This window comes from Dipodomys merriami, unplaced genomic scaffold, assembly GCF_024711535.1.
Source record: "Dipodomys merriami isolate MVZ:Mamm:240054 unplaced genomic scaffold, mDipMer1.0.p SCAF_3, whole genome shotgun sequence".
In the NCBI taxonomy this organism is placed as follows: Eukaryota; Metazoa; Chordata; class Mammalia; order Rodentia; family Heteromyidae; genus Dipodomys; species Dipodomys merriami.
This window is the reverse complement of record NW_027204492.1, coordinates 39,171,733-39,192,829: the sequence shown is the minus strand read 5'-3', so window position 1 is coordinate 39,192,829 and position 21,097 is coordinate 39,171,733. Positions and strand designations below refer to the sequence as shown.

Genomic DNA, 21,097 nt, shown 5'->3' with positions numbered 1-21,097 from the left:
GAATCAAAGTTTGGGAGTAGCCTAAGCAAAAAAGTCCAGGAGAGCCAGACAACGGTAGCTCATGCCTGTAATCCTAGCTACGCAGGAGGTTGAGATCTGAGGATCACAGTTCAAAGCCAGCCTGGGCAGGAAAGTCAGTGAGACTCTTATCTCCAATAAACCACTAGAAAACCAGAAGTGACGCTGTGGCTCAGGCGGTAGAGCGCTTGCCTTGAGCTGAAGAACACAGGGACAGCACCCAAGCCCAGAGTTCAAGCCCCACCACTGACTAAAAAAAGTCCAGGAGACTCCTGTCTCCAAAATAGCCAGCAAAAGGCAGGCTGAAGGCATGGCTCAAGTGGTAGAGTGCCAGCTGGTCAAGCAAGCTGAGCAAGCACAGGTCCCTGAATTTAAACCCTAGTACCATTTTTAAAAAGACAAGTTGTAAAACAGGTCCTATTGGTATGGATGCTAGTAGGAGTGAGAAAAGTGAGCAGAGGTGAAGGAGGGTGAATATGGTTTATATACATGTGTGAAAATATAACAGCGAGGTTTATTGAGATTGCTTTGAGGAGTGGGATGGGGAATGACGGAGAGTAATGCAGGTGAGTCTGGTCAAGGTACAGTGAAACTCTATTGTACAGCTAACAGAAGCTTAAAAAGTAAGCTAAACACTGTTTTAGATGCTAGAGAAAAAGCAATATAGAAAACAAAAACCCCTGTTCCTATGGGAGATAGATACCATTCTAGATGAGAGAGGCAAATACTGTGTGATATGAAGGGTGATGATAAGCAATATGAAGAAGATTAAAATAAAGTAAGGTATGGTGTATTTTTTATTTGTGTGCTGATACTAGGGCTTGACCTTGGGCTTTGCACTCTGCTCAGCTTGTTCAGCTTTTTCACTCAACAGATGATGCTCTACCACTTGAGCCACACCTCCATATCCAGCATTTTTGCTTCTTAACTGGAAATAAGAATCTCTTACATTTTTCTGCTCAGGCTGATTCTAAACTGCAATCCTCAGACTTCAACCTCTTGACTAGCTGGGATTACAAGTATGAGCCACTGGTGCCCAGATTAGGTATAGGATATTAAAGAGGGTAGGGCTTGCTAGTTTACATTAGTTACTCTGAAAAGAACTATGAGCAGAGACTAGAGGTACTTAAAGCATGTGAGCCAAGCACATTTTTGAGAATAGAATAAATACAGGAATTTTGCTGTGACAGGATGAACAGAGATGGGAAGGGAGTTGGGTGTACAGTGGCAAATGGACTAAAATGATTATTTGCAGAGTTGATAAATAATTAACAGATCTATTATTACTGGGGTAGTCAGTAGCAATAATATCAATCTGGTGTTTTGGTTCATAAAGTTCCATCAATAAGAAGATATTAGAAACACTTAAAGAAGTTTGCTGGGACTAGCTCTGGTACAATCCTTGCTTATCAGAAGTGCTGTTAAATGATACAGAGATTTCTTAAAAGCAGTGATAATAACAATAGTTGGTGTGCTGGTAGCAGAAATTGAGTGTGGCATCTGTGAAGCATTTTGCCAAAACAATTTGGATTGTTTTTTAATTAAATCCATCTATGAGCACAACAATATCTGGGAGGTGGTTTTGTAGGAAGAAGTTGGGAGGACATTCTAAGTGGGAGGAATAATGTGGTAGTACAAAAGTAAAAGATGACAGTTATTGAGGACAAAGCAAACATTCTAAATTCATTTATTTGAAGTTGAAAATGTAAGGGTATAGCTATAATATTTTAGCAACTAGACAAAGGTTATTAAAGAGGATTATCTTCATCTATTTAAGAGGAAAACCTAAGATAGAGAATTAAAAGGACCTAAGACTTAAAACTTGATTGTTTTTATCGCCTCTACCCTTTCAAGTCTATAGTCTTGATGTTTTCCCCCTTACTTCAGCGTAAAGAAGTGAAGTTTTAAACTAGAAATAATCACATCTATTTTTGTCATTGGCTTAGTTGTGCTCTTATTTTTAACTACAAAAGTAATAGTCTTGTTTTAGTTCATGTAAGTAATGTTGTAAAGTAATATAGTATATATGAATTTATTCACTTGATGTCATACTTGATTTTTGCTTTGCTCTTAGGAATTTTGACATATTTTATATAATTTTCTTAAGGTTATTCCTTTTGTACTTTGATGTACACATCTTGAAGAATAAGGAGTAGCTGTAAGAGATTTTTAACAATTCTCCTATTTTCCTAAATGTTAAGTTTTTAGAAATATAGATTCAGTGATTAACAGATTGTCTATTCTTCTTTTCCTCTTCTTTTCTCTGTAAGATATTGTGATCTGATGTGTGGCCATTGGTAGCTTCCCTAAAAACTTACTAAGTCTTTTAGTGAACAAAGATTTGGATTAGGGAAGGAATTGCTCTGTGTGTGTGTGTGTGTGTGTGTGTGTGTGTGTGTGTGTGTGTGTGTGTGTGTGTGTGTGTGTGTGTGTGTGTGTGTGTGTGTGTGTGTGTGTACGTACACATGTGCACACACAATCTCCAATTTTCAAGTAAATGTCTAAAAGAATACCGGCAGAGGAGTCAAATGTTATAACACCTCTGAACCCCTGTAAAGAACTGCTTAACAAAATAAATGTCAGGAAGCAGAAACATGTTTAAGGAGAACTAGGGACACATGAATGGAGGGAGGAAAGCAAATGTAGTGAATCTATTCAATATACCTTAAGTAAAAATTAGACTATGTAACTTTAGGGCGGGAATGGGAAGAGGAAATAGGTGAGAATGCTGGAAGGGTGACATTGATCAAAATGCATTGTACTCATAACCTGACTTATGAAATTGTAACCTCTTTGTTAACTACTTAATAATGGAAAGGAATATGGGCAGAGAGAAAAACAATAAGAAAAATAATTATTTTTATTAACCATTTCCCACAGCTCAAGTACAGAGTTGGCAGCTTTCAAAATGCCAGCTGTGGCTATTGGATCATTCTAAAGTAAGCATTCACAGTCCTCTTGTTAGCAAAATAATAGAATCAGAAAAATTCAAACCTCTATGGAGCACACTACTTTCTCTTCTTTGAATATATCTCTAAGTTCATTGGCAGCTTACTAATTACTTTGTTAACATTTAAGGAAGTTGAGATTATAAAAAACTCAACAAAGGTATACTAGTTTGACTTTGTAAGCCTGACAACTATGACAAGATAAAGAATCTGCTTGTAAAGTTCCAGCAGCTATTGCTATGGAAAAAAATATATAATCCAACATTTTACTTTGAATGGAAGTAAATCTGGTTTGTAATTAGGTTTGTTTACATGACTCTTCTGTAGCTAGAGCAGTGTTGTCTTACATGATGTCCTCAATCTAGTGTACAAACACAAAGAGGCACTTGTCAAACTTAAGTACATTTTAGTTTGCCTGCTAAATTAGCACATTAATAATGAGCATCATTTTCAAGTTGTGGCTGTTTTAATCGTTTTTGACACCATCTCTGGATTTTGCTGTTCATCATTATCTTTGGCCTAATAAAAAAAAGATGCTTTTGAAATCAAGTTTGCAAGTATCTAAAATTGGAAGAAACAATTAGTGCTTTAGATTGATGTTCTTAACGCTGGCTTTATGTTAGATTCAGATTCATCTGAGGACTTTTTGAAACAAACTAAAAGACAAGATCAAGTGGCATGATGTCTGAAGCTTGCTTTAAAATATTCCCAGGATGGGTGGCTAGAAAGGTGGCTCAGTGGTAGAGTGCTTGCCTTGCATGCATGAGGCCCTGGGTTCGATTCCTCAGCACCACATAAACAAAAAAGCCAGAAGTAGTACTTGGCTCAAGTAGTAGAGTGCTAGCCTTGAGCTGAAGAGCTGAGGGACAGCACCAGGCCCAGAATTCAGGCCCCACCCAGGATGGGTTAGGAGCAATGGGTGACATTGTTGTCAGACACCTTGTATTCATGTACTGTTCTGTAGAATGGGACCTTCTTTGTACAACTACTTAAAAATAATAATAAAAAATTTAAAAATATTCCCTGGAGCCAGGTGTGGTAGCTCACAAATTTAATCCTGTCAGTTCTGGAGACTGAAATCAGGAGGATTATAGTTCAAGGCTAACCTCGGCAAAACATTTGCAAGACACCTTCTTAACCAATAGCTGTGTGTTTTAACATGTTTGTCATAACAAGTATGCCTGAGGTTAAGATCCTGGAGAGTTGCAGTTTGAGGCCAGCCTGGGCAAAAAAAAAACTATGTAAGATACCTCATTGGAAGACATTGGGTGTGGTAACAGGCACATGCCATCCCAACTACAGTAAGAAGTATAAAATAGGAGTACTGTTCAGACATTGGCCTAGATTTTTAAAAAATAAGACCCTATCTCAAATTTTAAAATTAAGTGTATTAAGAGAATGATAGAAGAAATAATCAGACTTTGACAACTTAACAGTTTTGAAAAAGCTAACTGTATTTTAAGTTAAAAGGGAATAACAGGATGCAAGATAGCTATGTTCATATTTGAATATCTGTCATGTTGAAAGATTTTATGTTTTGTGTTATTCTAATGTTGCATTTATACTGAAAAAGAACTTTTTCCCTTATTTTTCTTTTTGATGAGTAGAAAATAACTTTTTTTCTAATATATGTTAAAAGTGTATGTTATAAAAATTTCAAAAAATATGTATAGAAGAAGAAAGTAAGGGCTCCTCCATTATCTTACTGGCTAGAGAACCACTGTCACCAGGTTTAATTTGTGGGATCCACTACAAAATGAAAACAAAAGACTCCTTCAGATAGTAAGAATTCAAGACAGGAACATTAAACACAAGCACGAGGCCCTATGCATAAGTCATAATAAACCTTAGAAACTGGAACTAACAAAACATTGTGTTATATAGATTCTTCCGTATTTTACAAAGGACTTTCTAATAGAAATTCACACCAATGCAGTAGGCTGCCTGAGAAGTAAACTCAAAGTAAGACTGTCTTTCATGTTGTTATAGAGAGGATGAATATGCTGGAGGGTGGATGATGTTAGGGTATTTATCATTTCTGAATTCTATAGTTATGTGGTCAAAAAGAATTGGTTCATAAAACAGTAGTTATTTATGTAAGTACCTGTTTTGTTATCTTCTTATGACATTTAATTATTTTCCCCTTCAATTATGATGGTGAATTTCCTTAGAAAGCTGAGCATTACTTATATGGCAGGTTGCTATGTATAGACCTTCACTAGGATCTAGAATATTGACTGCTACCTTAGTCTTTTAGTCATCCAGAAGATGGTTTGGATTTATAGATGTTTTAAATTAGACTACTTCATAACCTTGACTATTCAGACTATCAAATGATAAACCCTCTGTGTATATAGAAAGCAATCTAAAGTGGTCTGCTTGTTTTCTTGTACTTTTAGAACCCAGACAATAGGCAGATATTAGTTCCTGCATGACTTGCAGGGACTTGATCGTGATTACAGCCTAATGAGCTGAAAGAGTTCCCCCAAGTGACTGGAAATGTATTCTAGTGCTAGCTTCCAAATTATTTGTTGCATAGCTTTATATTAACTGCCTAATTTTGAGCACTTATATTAAAAGTTTCTTTTGTATACAGTATAGGACACTTAAAGTCTATGACTGTTTCTGTTATATCACTTAGAAATCGTTCTGTGGCTGCTCCTTTGTTCTCTGTCTCTTCACCTGTCCATACTGCCACTATTGTATTTCAGCTGACCCAAACTTTACCCCTTTTTTTCTTCCAGTTTGTATTCACTGCTTTATATAGTGTATGTGAATAAAGAGATAGAATTTAAGCTAGTTTATTTTAAAAAATCTATGGCTTCTTATTGCAAATTTGAATTTTTTTCTTTTGAAACCTTCTTGAGAATGTAAATTCCTGGTATCAAATATAACAGCTAAAACTTCATTTTTTTTGGCTGGTCCTGGGGCTTGAACTCTGGGCCTACGGACTATTCCTGAGCTCCTTTTGCACAAGGCTAGCACTCTTACCACTTGAGCCACAACTCTACTTGAGGCATTTTCTGTGATTAACTGGAGATGAGAATCTCATGACTCAGACTTTCCTACTGGGGCTGGCTTCAAATCACAATCTTTAAATCTCAGCAGTATTGCAGAACTGAGCCACTGGTGCCCAGCCAAACTGTCTTGTTTTTAATAAACATTTCATTTGAAGTTCTAATTCCTTTATTTTGATATCTTTGTCAGTTTTATACACATATATTGATGCCATTTGTCAACCTGAATGTAATTGCCTCCTTTGGTTGCCTTTTTGCTACTATTCTTTTATCTGTCATTTGAATATTTTCATTCTCCTGTCTTCAAAGTGAGAATACTTCCCTTTTGTTCATTTTCGAGTTAGATTGTCATATTGCCCTTAAGATATCAATATATGTTCAGTGACTACTTTTCTTTCTTTATCCTTGGCCAAATCTCTCATTTCTCAGTCACTGTGCTTCAATGCTAAAAGTCATAGAAATATTTTTCCTTTCATCCTCAAATCTTCCAGTGATTCCTCATTGTTAGTTAAATGTGATTTGCTCTTCTAATTTTCATTTCCATTCTCTTTCCCAGTACCTCCTCTTCCATAATGTTTGTCTGGGTTTTCTGGTTTCCTTTTCTTTTCTCTCTTTTTTTTTGATGGGTAGTACCAGAGATTGAACCCAAGGCCTCATGCATGCAAAGGCAGATACACTACCACTTTGACCAAATCCTCAGTTCTTTTTTGTGTGTTCCCCCCCACACACACACAACCCTCATACTTGCTTGTCTTGCTTGCTCAGCTTGCCTACTTGGCAAACACTCTACAACTTAAGCTGTAAGTGCAGCTTTTTGCTGGTCATTTTGGAGATGGACTCTCACAGACTTTCTTACCCTGTCTTGCTTCAAACTGTAGTCCTCCAGATCTCAGAATCCTGAGTATTTAGGATTACTGATGTGATGCACCAGCACTTGATCCTTTTTGTGTTTTTGATACTTGTTTGGGAGATAGGATCTCACTAATTTTTCCAGGTTGGCCTCAAACACAGATCCTCCTTCTTCCATATCTCAAATAACTAAGGTTACAGGCATGGGCCACTACTTCTGGCCTTGGTTTCTACTTTATAACAAAATCTTCAATTCATAGCCTTTTTGTTCTTTTGCTGTGCTAGGGATTAAACCTAGGATTTTGCACATTAGGTGAACCATTTTTACAATGATTTGCAAATGATTTCTTTCCTTTCTACTACAATTGCCAAAGTCATCTTTAGCTATACTTTTAAAACCCTCTGTTGGTTTGCTAATAGATATAATGTTGCATTTGTGCACACTGTTTTTACTTTTTGTGTGTGTGCCAGACTTGGGGCTTGAACTCAGGTCCAGGCAGGCTTTCACTCTACCACCTGAGTCACAGCTCCATTTCTAGCTGTTCTGGTAATTAAATGGAGATAAGAGCCTCATGGACTTACTGTTAGCCTGGCTGGGCTGGCTTCAAACTATGATCCTCAGATCTCAGCCTTCCTGAGTAGCCAAGATTACAGGTGCCTGGCTGTTTTAACTTTTTATCTGTTCTTACATCCATTATCCCACCTTGTTTTCAGCCAATCAAATATCCCTTACTCTCTTTGATTTCTACCAATGTATTGCCTTTTGTGTTTATAATAATTTCCTGCCTCATATCTACCAAATTACTTACATGCTCATTCAAAGCTTATTTGAAATATTAATTCCTTTCAAGTAGGTAAGGATGAAGAAAAAGCTAAACTTCTCATTTATAATTGATTATAATTTCTTTCAAAAATCTGTAAACCAAAAACAATACTCAACCAATTAAAGTGTCTAGAAAAGGTAAGTAAATTTGTGTAGTCCATTCATTCCACTGACATTGCTAGGTTAGCAAGCATATGTTGAAACTTAAGAATCCAAATTCAGAGGTAGAAAGCATAGCTATAGTGAGCCCTAGTAATGTTCATAAGAATATACAAATATTGTACATGAAGCACATAGAAAGTGATTTTAATATTCACCCTACTACGCAAATGCTAAATTGTGTAGTATAAAACTTATGTAGAATAAGTGTTCAGAGAACAGGGAAAACATTATTGCCTAGGATTGCTAGTGAAAATCACATAGAAGTATGTTTTGAAGAAAATATAAAATGAAGCTGGTGCCGAAGGCTCATGCCTGAAATTCTAGTTGAAATCTGAGGATCAAAGTTCAAAGCAAGCCCTGGCTGGAAAGTCCATGAAACTCTTATCTCCAATTAACCACCAGAAAACCAGAAGTGGAGCAGTGGCTCAAGTGGTAGACCACTAGCCTTAAAGTAAAGAAAGCTCAAGACAACATCCAGGCCCTGAGTTCCAGCTCCAGAACTGGCGCGCGCGCACACACACACACACACAAAGAAAATATAAAATGTAGACTATCTGAACTGGGGTAGAAGACTTTTGCTAGCATTTTTCAGTAAAAAAATTTAATAATTGTTTAGCAAAACCCTAAGGGAGAAATTAGCTGTTTGCTTAAGAAAACAGCAAATTTTGTTGTAGAAAGTAGTGGAAAATCTAGCCAGATAATTTAAGTAGAACTAATCAATTAAGTACTCAGATTCCATATTGAGGAAATAAGAATTGTAAAAAGAAAAAAAAGGGAGGGGGGAACCTTCTTCATGCCAGTCTTAGGGCTTGAACTCAGGGCCTGGGCTCTGAGGGCTTTAGTGTTCAAATCTAGTGCTCTACCACTTGAATCACAGCTCCTTTTCCAGGTTTTTTTAATTTGTTTTTTGTTTTGTTTTTTTTTTATTTTTCTTTTTTTATTGTGAAAATACTGTACAGAGGGGTTACCACCTCACTCCAGTTAGAATGGCTAAAATCAAGAACCCTTTTCCAGGTTTTTCTGGTGGTTAGTTGGAGATGAGAGTCACAGACTTTCCTTGTCCAGACTGGCTTTGAACTATGATCCTCAGATCTCAGCCTCCTGAAGTAGCTACAATCACAGGACTGAGACATGAGTGCCCAGCTTAATAAAAAACTTTTAGACATATACTAGTTACTGCAAATAAGGGAAACCATGGGACCTATGTTTCTTTGGGCCTGGCTTGGCTTACTTCACTTAATATAATTTTTTCCAAGTCTTTCCATTTCCTGACAAATGGGGCAATGCCATTCTTTCTGATGGAGGCATAGAATGCCATTGTGTATATATACTACATTTTCTTGATCCAGTCATCTACTGAGAGGCATTTGGGTTGGTTCCATATCTTAGCTATGGTAAATAATGCTGCAATAAACATAGTTGTGCTGGTAGCTTTAGTATGGTCCTGTTTGTGATCATTCGGGTAAATGCCCAAAAGTGGGTTTGCTGGGTCATAGGGGAGCTCTATGTGGAGTCTTTTGAGGAACCTCCATACTACTTTCCAAAGTGGTTGAACAACTTTGCACTCCCACCCACAAAAGGTCAGATAAGTTGATGTTAGGTGAAATGAACCTCAAGATAAGTATTCAAATGTTTTTTCTTTCATGTGATTGTTTCAAATATATTTATAAGATGATTTTGTTGTTGTTTTGTATGTCCCTCCCCCACAGTATAAACCCTGCTTTCACTGTATTTGATATTGGTATAATCTGTGGAGGGGAAGGGAAAAAACAAATCCTTTAAATAAGGATACAGGTGGACCCATTGCAACAATGAGATGTACAAGACGTTATGTTGAAAAACGAACTTTACAACTTTGGGGGGGGGGCGGGGGGATGAGAAGTGATGGGAAGGGGAAACAAATAGGAGGCAACAATGCTTGATAAGAAATGTACTCATTATCTTGTCGATGTAATTGTAACCCCTCTATACAGTATTTTCACAATAAAAAAAAGAAAAAAAAACTTTTACAATGCGTTATTATTAATGACAATTTTTATCTTATTTCATTATCTTATTTTTTAAGACTAACAGCTGTAAAGTCTGCCCTGAGCCAGGCAGGCCCCGTGCAGATACCTCCCTACCCCTTGGCCAAGTTTCTACCCAATATCTGTGTTACCTAGGTAACTGGCACCTGGGAGCAGTCACCTCCCCCTCCTGAGAGATCACATCCTTGGCTGCCCCCAGTCAGCCTCCCACTTGACTGTAGGAGGGTCCCAGGCCCTGAGGTCATGTCAGATCCAGTGTGGCCACATCTCTTCCCATCCCTGGCCTTGATAAGCCTGGCCCAGGGGTGGGCCAGGCCTCTCCACCATGCATGGGGGGCGGGGAGGAGGAACAGTTCTGTAAATAAATTTCTTTTCCTGCATGAAAACCGTGTGGTGTTCTCTTCATTGGCTACCTAATGAAACCTATCTAATTAATATACCTTACAGAAGCATGACATGTTTATTCTCTTTAATCAGAAAAATAAGCCCTGAGTTCCTGGATTAAAGCTGCAGGTCTCAGCGCTGCCCTGATTGGGGAGTTAGGCTGCACAGTCTGGGGTAGATTTTCTTATAAAGTAACTAATACTGAGTTTTTTGCTGTGTGCTAAACGTTGTTTTGAATGATTTATATTTGATTATTTAATGTTTACCACAATCCTTTGTGATAGATTCTGTTTTAGTTTGTTTTACTGATGATGCAGAAATGATAAGTACAATGAAATTGGGGAGTCCGGTCATGGGGCCTGAACTCTGGGCCTGGGCACTGTTCCTCAGCTCTTCAGCTCAAGGCTAGCACTCTACCACTTGAGCCACAGCGCCACTTCCAGCTTTTTTTTTCTGCTTATGTGGTGCTGAGGAATCGAACCCAGGGCCTCCTGCATGCAAGGCAAGTGCTCTACCACTGAGCCACCTTCCCAGCCCCCAGTACAATGAAATTGAAAACAGGTGACCAGCCAAGATTGAGATGCAGGTATTCTCTGATACCACTTTCTGTGCATTCTTTTTGTTTGCTTGCTGGCTCCATGATTCAAACTCTGACTTGGCTTTTTTTTAATTAATTAATTAATTTTTTTTATTGTGAAAATACCGTATGACTTGGCTTTCTTGATCATGACTGTCATTCTTTCACTTTACTCATGCCAGCTTTTGCTGGTTAATTGGAGATAGAGTTTTGAAGACTTTTCTGCCTAGGCTAATTCTATGTCAACAGGCCTCCAGATCTCAGCCTCCTAAGTAGATAGTTTCTTTTTTTGGGGTCCGGTCGTGGGGCCTGAACTCTGGGCCTAGGCGCTGGCCCTCAGCTCTTCAGCTCAAGGCTAGCACTCTACCACTTGAGCCACAGCACTACTTCTGGCTTTTTCTTTTTGCTTATGTGGTGCTGAGGAATCGAACCCAGGGCTCATGAATGCAAGGCAAGCACTCTACCACTGAGCCACCTTTCCAGCCCCCTAAGTAGCTAGTTTCATAGACATGAGCCACCAACACCCAGTAGATTCTATATTCTTTTCTATTATTTACACAGCTGCTTTATGGAAGTTTATAAGTACTGCAAATACATTGTAAGATTTGGATAATTCAACATGACTTTATATTGGAAAATGATTTTCCTAAATACTCCTCACTCTGGTCATGATAATCTCTTCATCTCAATTATGTATCTTTCCTTAAAAGTCTGTATCAGAGGTTAAAATAGAGCAAGGAAACTTACTGAAATTGTTTTGGGAAGGGAAAGTGATAGAGGGAGTGAGATTGATTAGAATACATTGTAAATGTGTTGGTATATAACAATAAAACTTTTTAATGTAATTTTTTTTAAAAACCTTCCCCTAAAAAGAAAAATAAAAGAAAAAATGTGTATCAAGACTCAGGCTATACATTTTGTTAAAGAAGTCAGTTTGTTATATAAAATGATTTCAACCATCTTTGTATTACAATAGGGCTTCTGGTTGGAACCCTTGATTCAGTCTTAGATTCTACTGCTAAAGTAGCTCCATTTCGCATCCTACACCAGACGCCAGATTCTCAACTTTACTGGTCAATTGCATGTGGTGAGTATGATTTTGAAAATAGTTAAAATACAATAAACATAATCAAGTGAATATTTAAATTTATTTATATTCCTTAATTGTTTTAAGATTTAGAAGTGAGTTAAATGTGTGACTCTACTTTGCCTGTTTAAGAACAATTACAGATTAATTAATTAATTAATAATTCCATTGGTCTAAGAGACCTGAAGCATGTGGCCCAGCAATGCTGATTCTGGGCAGATTTTTGTCTTGTTACTGCTACATGACTCTAACTGCTGGAAAGATATGATTCTTCCCATGAAATATGACTTGAAGATAAGAATTTTCCCCCAAGTAATTTCGAATAACTATATGAGGAGAATCTGAACTTAACTGTGAGTCCAAAATTTAAAGGTTGTTCCTAAAGAGGATAAGCCTGAAGCTGTTTATCAGCGTGTAATCCTAGCTATTCAGGAAGCTGGGATCTAGGGGATAACAATTTGAAGGCAGAGGAATTGCTGAGACTATTATCTCCAAAATAACTATGAAAAAGCAAAGCTGGTGGCATGGCCCAAGTGGTAGAGTACCAGCTGAGCACACAAACCAAGAGCATGAGGCCCTCAGTTTAAGCCCCAGGACTGTAAAAATAATTTTTTAATTTAACTTTTTAAAATTCACATGCCTACTTTCTCACAAAAGCATTTTATCCTTCAACTATGAAATAATGTCTTATATTATTCATTTTTATTAATGTGCTTCAGATGTCTCCATACATATATTATGGGTAGGAAAGGAATTAGAATAATTCTTCCTAGTAAAGTAAGTCAAAGTATTTTTTAAGCCCACACATATTTCATATGTGTGAACATATAGCATAGTATTAATTTTTAGGATATTGCTTTTTGTTCTTTCCCCTAAATTTCTTTTAGTTTGGCTGGGGAGTCTTTTCTCCTGGATTTTTAAAATAAAATGCCATTTAAACTAAGTGAAAGTGAAATTTGAAAATTCTGTAACCTCAATTCTAAATCTGGTTAGTCAAAATTACTTAGAAGAAACCTGCCCTTTCTGCTTTAAACAAGTAAAGAATTATTATATAAATTATTCTTCTAAATGAAACTTACTTTAAAAAAATACAATTACCTGAAAATGTACTTCTTTATTAAGCCAAATGGATAAAAATAATGGTCTTAAAATTTCTTCATAATTTTTATTCATGCTACATTAAGGAAAGCCCTTTTACTCTTAGTGTGCTGACTTTAGTAATATGAACAAAATTCTAGGTGAATAGTAGGAGGTAGGCAATTTTTGCATTGTTACTTCTTTTCAATAATGTTTATATAATCTACAATTCTGAGAAGATCTTAAAAGCATATATGGGGCTGGGTATGGTAGCACATCTCTGTGATTCAGAAGGCAGAGGCAGGAGGATCATGAGTTTAAGGTCAGTCCAGGGAAAATTAGGGAGACCTTATCTCAAAAGGGCTAGGGCATAGCTTGCCTGACAAGCAATAGGCACTGGGTTCGATCCTTCTGTACTGCCAAAAATAATACATTGCCTGGTGTAGAAGATATTGACAGCCAATGAAATGTTCTTTATCCAAAGCAATCTAGAAATAATATTTAATCTGACTCTCAAAAGTTGATTGGCCACAATGGAAATCCACTTATACATAAAATGCATGGGATTGTTACTTGCATGCCATCTTTACCACATAGATTTTAGACTAGCTGTTAGTTGAAGAACCAGAATTTGAATATGTTTACATATAATTCAGTACTGTACATGTTCTCATGAAAGACAGTGGTTGCTCTCTAGACACCAGACTGTTACTTTGCTTTCAGAAGTTTATCTTTTTTCACAAGCTGAAATACTTTTCTCCCCTCTTATTAATTATCTTACTCTTTCTATACTGACATCTACTGATCATGTCCACATATACATATGCTTAATGCTTTTATTACTTTATGATGAATATGCTTAATGCTTTTATTACTTTATGATCATCATTTCTGAAAGGGAGGGAGTATTTTTCAAAACTAAGCCTGTAAATTCAAGAGCAGATTTGTTGTGGAATTTTCCTTGAGACTTTCCTTCTCATGTTGTTAATTAGGAGCCAGCAAAGAAGAAATAACCAAGCATTGGGAATGGTTGGAACAAAATATCATGACAACTTTATCTGTATTTGATTCAAATGAAGATATTACTAATTTTGTGCAAGGCAAGATAAGAGTAAGTGGCATGGATGTACTTTGTAAATGGACTGGTAATGTCTTTTGCCTTCTTAGGTAAGGATCAGAGGTTGCATGAAAGGTTGGTTAAAAAAACTGGCATGTTTCAGAATTGGTAGAAACATATATGAATGCCAGAACTAGTTCTTAAAAAAAAATTCTAAAGTCAGTTATTTGTCTCTTTCTCCCTTGTAAATGTTGTAGTGGTATTTTCATTTCATTATCTCTTGAGTTTTGGGTTTGAATAAAATTTTTGTTGATTCAAAAGAAGATAGTTAACATTTATATTTCTGGTAGATCCTTCTAAAGCATTAGAAAGAAACGTAACATAAAACTGAAGAACATTTTCTCACTTTCATCCTAAGTGTGTATGTACTACACATATATATGTACACATATACATATAACACATACCTGTAGAGATATATGCCATTGTGTTTTATTGACTATTTAAAATTAAATATATATAATGTGTTCTTATTGGTAAGTGATGATAAATTTTCAAAAAATATTTTTTCTCCTCTAGGGATTAATTGCTGAGGAGGGAAAACAAAGTTTCGCAAAAGAAGATGATCCTGAGAAATTTCGAGAAGCCCTTTTGAAATTTGAAAAATCTTTTGGTTTACCAGAGCAGGAGAAATTAGTAACCTATTATTCATGCAGCTATTGGAAAGGACGGGTTCCTTGTCAGGGTTGGATTTATCTTAGTACCAACTTTCTGAGTTTCTATTCTTTTTTGCTGGGATCAGAAAGTAAGTTTTTTTTCTTATCATGGCTTTGAATTTGTTGACTAACCTGTCAACTCTATAGTGGTATTCATTGTATATAAAATAATGGGATTGATATTAAAGGTAATTAAACTACACCTACAAAAGTTCATTTCATCTATAAAAATAAAACAGGTTATTTAACATAGGAAAACATTAGAAATTGTGTACAAAAGGCTCTCATATTGTGGGAAGTGAATTAATATTAAATGATAGTAATCTGTCTTGTTCCCTTTTTACAAACTACGTATGTGCAGCCAGATGTGATATATTACAGCTACTTGGGATGTGTGACACATCCCAGTTGCTTTGGTTTAAAGAACATTTCATTGGCTGTCACACATGTGTCACACATGTATTCCAGCTACTTGGGAGGCAGAGGTAGGAGAATCTTCAAGTACAAGACTAGCCCTGGCAAAGTTTGTGAGAAACTATCTAAAAACAAAATACAAATAGAAGGCTAAGGGCATATCCCAAGAGGTGGAGTTCTTGCCTAGCATGCCCAAGGCCCTGGGTTTAGTCCCCAGTATTACACAAAAATAACAAAATAATTTTTCAGTCCATATTTTAATTATTGCTTGAAATATAGAGTATATATTAGTAGTCGTACCTAATGACACACATAATATTTTGCAGCCACAGAGGAATAAAACATCACTGCTTGTAGCATATGCACATATCTTTTCAGTCAGTGATTATGCAATGTAATTAGATAGTTATATAAGCAGATAGACTTAAACATCAAGTTAGAGTCGGGAAGGGGGGAGGGACGGGGAGGGTTGTTATTTAGTTTTTGTTGTGTCAGTACTGGGGCTTGAATTTATCACTCAGGGCTGACACTTTGCCACTTGAACCACAGCTCCACTTCTGGCTTTTTAGTAATTAATTGGAAATAAGAATTCCACATGCTTGTTTTGATTGGGCTGGCTTCAAACTAGAATCCTCATATCTCAGCTTCTTGAGTATTACAGGTGTGAGTCACTAGTGCCTGGCCTAGAGTCAGTTTTAATATCTGTTCTGAGGTTAGTGTATATTCATAGTAATGCTTCTCATTTTTAATCTCAAACTCTAAGCTATTTTAGCTATTTAAAATGTAAGTAGTTGTTAATTTAAGATATCTGCTTTATTAACAGAAATGAATATTGAGAATTGAATCATGCTTACTTATAACTCTTTTTTGCAGTAAAACTTATTATCTCCTGGGATGCAATCTCAAAACTTGAGAAGACTTCAAATGTCCTCCTGACAGAGAGTATTCATGTGTGTTCCCAAGGAGAGAGTTACTACTTTTCAATGTTTTTGCACATTAATGAAACATACCTTCTTATGGAACAACTGGCAAACTATGCTATAAGGCGACTTTTTGATAAGGAAACATTTGAAAATGATCCAGTCCTTGATGATCCACTACAAATAACCAAAAGGTATTCAAAACTCAATATTTCTTAAACTGTTGTTTACTGTAAGGACAAAATCATTGATTAGCACAAAATGTTAACTGCTTTTTGTTAAAGGATAGTTTTTCTTTATTCATAGCTCTTGAGTCTATTAATAGCATTTCAAAAATGGTTTACTATCCATGAGGTTTAATACTAAGAAATAACAGAAGTTAAGTTTGAAAATTATGATTTGAACATAAAATTGAACTATTATGTAAATAGTATTTTTGGAGTACTTTTAGAAATAATGAGGTCTGTTTCTGTGTATGTGTACTTTTAACTCTAGATTTCTTGGTGAATACTCTAATTGCAAGTCTGGAGTTATATTTATTTTAAAAAGATAATTTAGAGAACTTTGCAAGTGTGAAACCCTGAGTTCAAATTGCCAGTACTACCAAAAATATAGTTAATTATAGATAGCATGATTTTTAAGTCATACTTCATTCTGAAGTATGAATATGGAGAAATCCTTAAACAAGTCATAATCTCATAGACCCTTGGTTTTCTTCTGTGTCATTTCTACCTCAGGGCAATTATAAGGAATGAGTGAAACAGAGGAAATTTTGTAAAATGTAAAACCCTGGTAAGTGCTAACAGTAGAAGTGACTGTGGGAGACTATGGCAGGAAGATCCCAAAGTTGATTCCATTCCTAGTCTCACAGGCTCACTCTGTCTCAATAATAAAAAAAGGAAGTATCAGTTACAACTGCTACTGTATGTACTTTCTTGAAACTGACCAAGAGCCCTTTAGGCTTGCTCAACACTGAGTTGAGTGAAAGGAACTTGCCAAAGGACAGAAGGAGAAAAGATTCAGAAATAGGTAGCCGTGTACACACATTTTAAAATTTCTTCTTTTGTGTGTGTGTGCCAGTCGTGGGCTTGAATTTAGGGCCTGAGTACTGTCCCTGAGCTTCTTTTGATTAAGGGTAGTACAGTACTACTTGAGCCAGAGCACCATTTCTGACTTTTATGGGGGTTAGTTATTAGAGATAAGAGTCTCACAGACTTTCCTGCCTGGGCTGGCTTCCAACCACAATCCTCAGTTCTCAGCCTCTTAATGAAGTATTTGCTGTATGGGGAAATCTAAAAGGCAGCTAAGCCAGAGTCCTATGAATACACCAGAACAAGTTGTTGTGTGCCTACTATGTAGCTCTACCAAGTTGGGCACTTGTTTCTCTTGTTTATTACTAAACCATTCTAAAATCCAGAGATTTAAGATTCTTTTGTGAGCCTGACTTCCCTTTTTCTATTAAGTTATGAAGAGCAAATTGACAGTCTTCCAAATCATTTTTTCTAATAATAAGAATATAATTACTGCTTCTGTGTATTATTTTTACAAATATGTATTACTTCTAAAAGTTAAACAGTATAGAAGTATTTACAGCAGTAATTTAGTGTATCTTCATCTAAGTTTTTTAATATATGAATTATATATTTGACAAAGTTCTGAGTGGAGCTTGGTGCTAGTGACTAACACCTACAATCCTAGCTATTTAGGCTAAGGTCTGGAGGATGGCAGGTTAAAGCCAGCCTGGACTTCAGTTCACTGGTGAAATGTTAGACTGGTGGCATGACTCAAGTAGTAGAGCCACCAGGTTGAGCAAGAATGTAAAGGCCTGTGTCCAAACTTTAGGACTGATCACAAAAAACATTTAATGAAACTAAATTTAACATATTTTCTTCTTGCAATAACATTTTAAATATTAGTGGAATAACCCACCCAACTGCAACTTAAGTGAGGTTAAAAACGTAATTTTCTTGTCATATTTATTAGAGTTAGTTTAAAAGTCAAGATAAAGTATCACATATTCAAACACTGCCTGCTAGGAGGATGAATTTAGTCTTAACTTAGTTGGATTTGAATTAGAACTTTGTTGCTTAGCACAGTGTTTAAAGCCCAGAAAAATTGTGCTGTTAATATATTTCTGTATTTATGTGTTAATTAACAAGCTTTCTTGTTAACTTCTGATTAACTTCTATCCTGTGCCTAGTATTTTGAAAATGATATTGTTTTATTGTGCTTCTACTTTGGAGGTTTTTAAATATTCATTTAGATTTTTATCTAAATTAATTTTAATGTTCTAAAGACTGCCCTTCCTTCTTAAATTTTAATGGCATACGTCTTCATTATTTTTACTTTGAACTGGATAACTATAAATTTTCTCACAACCAGATGTAAATTATTGTGTTTGAAGATTGGTTTTGGCCATAGTCACATATAATAGTAGTCTTCAAGTAAATCATCCCTTTATAATTCTCAGTCTTGTATATTTTAATCTAGTAGTAAAATGAAATTAGAAAAGTAACAAACTGAGTTTATTTGGAGTGTATTTTTTCCACTTGAAAATTCATTGAAGAACATAGCATATCATGTCTAATCTGCTTACATTTAGATTATTCAGTATAGTCATGTGTATACTTTAGAATTCATCAGCCTGAGCCCATTCCTCCCCTTTTTTTCTTTCCTACAGAGGCTTGGAAAATCGAGCTCACAGTGAGCAATTCAATGCCCTCTTTAGGCTGCCCAAAGAAGAGACTTTGAAAGAGATACATGAATGTTTCTTATGGGTTCCGTTCACCCACCTCAATACTCAAGGGAAAATGTGCATTTCACAAAACTATATCTGCTTTACTAGCCAGGATGGCAATCTTTGTAGTGTAATCATTCCATTACGAGAGGTAATATAAATTTGGTTGCATATCCTTTTTAGTTTTTAAAATCATTTAATTCTGTAAATTAATAAAAGCTTAATATGCAGTATCTTCCAGATAAAAGGACTAGCTTTTTAAAATACTGATATTTCCTTTTAGTAGACCTTTGTGGTCCTTACTAAAAGTAAAAAACAGAAAAAGGAAAAAGCTTTTCAAACCAGATAAAGGTTTAGATTAGAATGAAGTAAAATGAGCTACCTCATTCAGATATTTAGCACATGAATACAAAAATGTAAATGATCACATTTTATATTCTTGGTCAAAAAGAAAGGAATTGATAGCTTTTATGTAAATGAGACATAAATTATCAGTACTCAACACTGAATATTTTGCATTTGTATTGGCAGTTTTAAAGGGCACATGTTAAATCTTATCCTTGAAGAGTGAAATCATTTTAACTATAGTTAACTGGTGTCATAAGTACAACTAGTATCCAAATCTATTTCTTTATAATTCATGTGACAGATCAAAACCTTCAGCCACAAAAGAGGTCAAACATATTGCACTCAAAATGTCAGCAATAAGAGAAATGTGCTTCACTTCTATCTTTTTACTCCCCCCAGGTATTAGCTATAGATAAGACAGATGAATCCACCAAATCTGTCATCATTAGTATCAAAGGAAAAAGAGCATTTCGCTTCAATGAAGTTAAAGAATATGAGCACCTGGTGACAAAACTCAGGCTCAAGTGTGGAACTTCTTCAACTCGATGTAATATCAGTACTGAGGTAATTATATTGCAATCAACCACTTCTTGAAAACTTTGTACTTAGTATGATTTCAAAAGGAATTCATATGTATATTTTCCTTTTCATAACTATTTTTTGAAGATTACACTTTTTAAAAAATGTGGGGCGCTGGTTGCTCATGTCTATGATCCTCGCTACTCAGGAGATTAAGATTCACAGGATCATGGTTTGAGGCCAGGCAGAAAAGTACATTAGACTCATCTCCAAAATAACACCAAAAAGCAGAGCTAGAGATAGGATTTAAGGGATAGAGTATCAGCTGAACAAATGAGATGTCCTGAGTTCAAACCCCAGTACCACCATAAAAAGGCTAACCCTGAAGATATACATTGTCTAGGTCCCATCATACAGCAGAAGTAAGAATTAAGGACTTTATTATCCTTTTTAGAAACTTACATTTTAAGAATTACAATTTGATTTTTCTACTGTTCGTGTTTTTATATTATACATTCCTTGAACATTCACATAACTTGGCTTTTAACAACTTCAGTTGTGCTTGAGAATTCAACAAGACCTTACTGCAGAAAAGTAGCAATTGTAAACCAAACTGAATATCATTTACTTAATATCTAGCTAAGTCAGTCTTACATTATCTGGCAAATAATGGCATACCGATTTACTAGCAAAATATTGAAGGAGACTATTCCTGGCAAAGAATGGTTAAGAACTCAACTCTCATTTTTAGTATATTGTTCATGAAACTCGAGGCAGACTGAATTCAAATGTTTTTTTTTCAGTGTCCAGGAGGTCATGTTTTAATAGATTGTTAAAGCTTTTAAACGAGAACTGTGTATATGGAAGATTCCAAGAAAAGCCAATATTGGCTTTGCTGGTTGTGTTATTTTATTTGAATTGTACAAAGTACATTATCATTCCTTACAGAGACTAAAAATAATCAAATTTGGTTTTGCTGGAGCAGTGATAAGACTAGCTCTCTCTTTGATGAGCCCCAGTGAAGACAGATAATTTAAAACTTTATATTGGCCACCAAGAGATTTTCTTGCTCCAGCTTCATCTTTTATTCTTCTTTCTGTTATATAGCTAGAATAACCCTTAAGTTTGATGTGAACACAAGTAAAATCCAGTAAGGATTTCTAAACTTAAAAAAAGTAGTGAGGGGCTGGGAAGGTGGCTCAGTGGTAGAGCACGTGCCTTGCATGCCTGAGGCCCGGGGTTCGATTCCTCAGCACCACATAAGCAAAAAGAAAAAAGCCGGAAGTGGCGCTGTGGCTCAAGCGGTAGAGCGCTAGCCTTGAGCTGAAGAGCTGAGGGACAGCGCCCAGGCCCAGAGTTCAGGCCCCACAACCGGACCCCCCCCACCCCCCAAAAAAAGTAGTGAGTTCCTTATTCT

General features: G+C 36.0%; 1 protein-coding gene across 1 annotated transcript in view; it reads left to right on the top strand.

Moving 5' to 3' along the window:
* Positions 1–21,097, top strand: part of Tbc1d8b (TBC1 domain family member 8B) — a 61,666-nt gene that overhangs the window by 8,922 nt on the left and 31,647 nt on the right. Inside the window, exons 2-7 of the mRNA XM_070039978.1 lie at positions 11,782–11,892; positions 13,962–14,080; positions 14,606–14,831; positions 16,030–16,270; positions 18,757–18,964; positions 19,561–19,725. Coding sequence (XP_069896079.1) covers positions 11,782–11,892; positions 13,962–14,080; positions 14,606–14,831; positions 16,030–16,270; positions 18,757–18,964; positions 19,561–19,725 — 1,070 coding nt within the window. The remainder of the gene's footprint in view (positions 1–11,781; positions 11,893–13,961; positions 14,081–14,605; positions 14,832–16,029; positions 16,271–18,756; positions 18,965–19,560; positions 19,726–21,097) is intronic.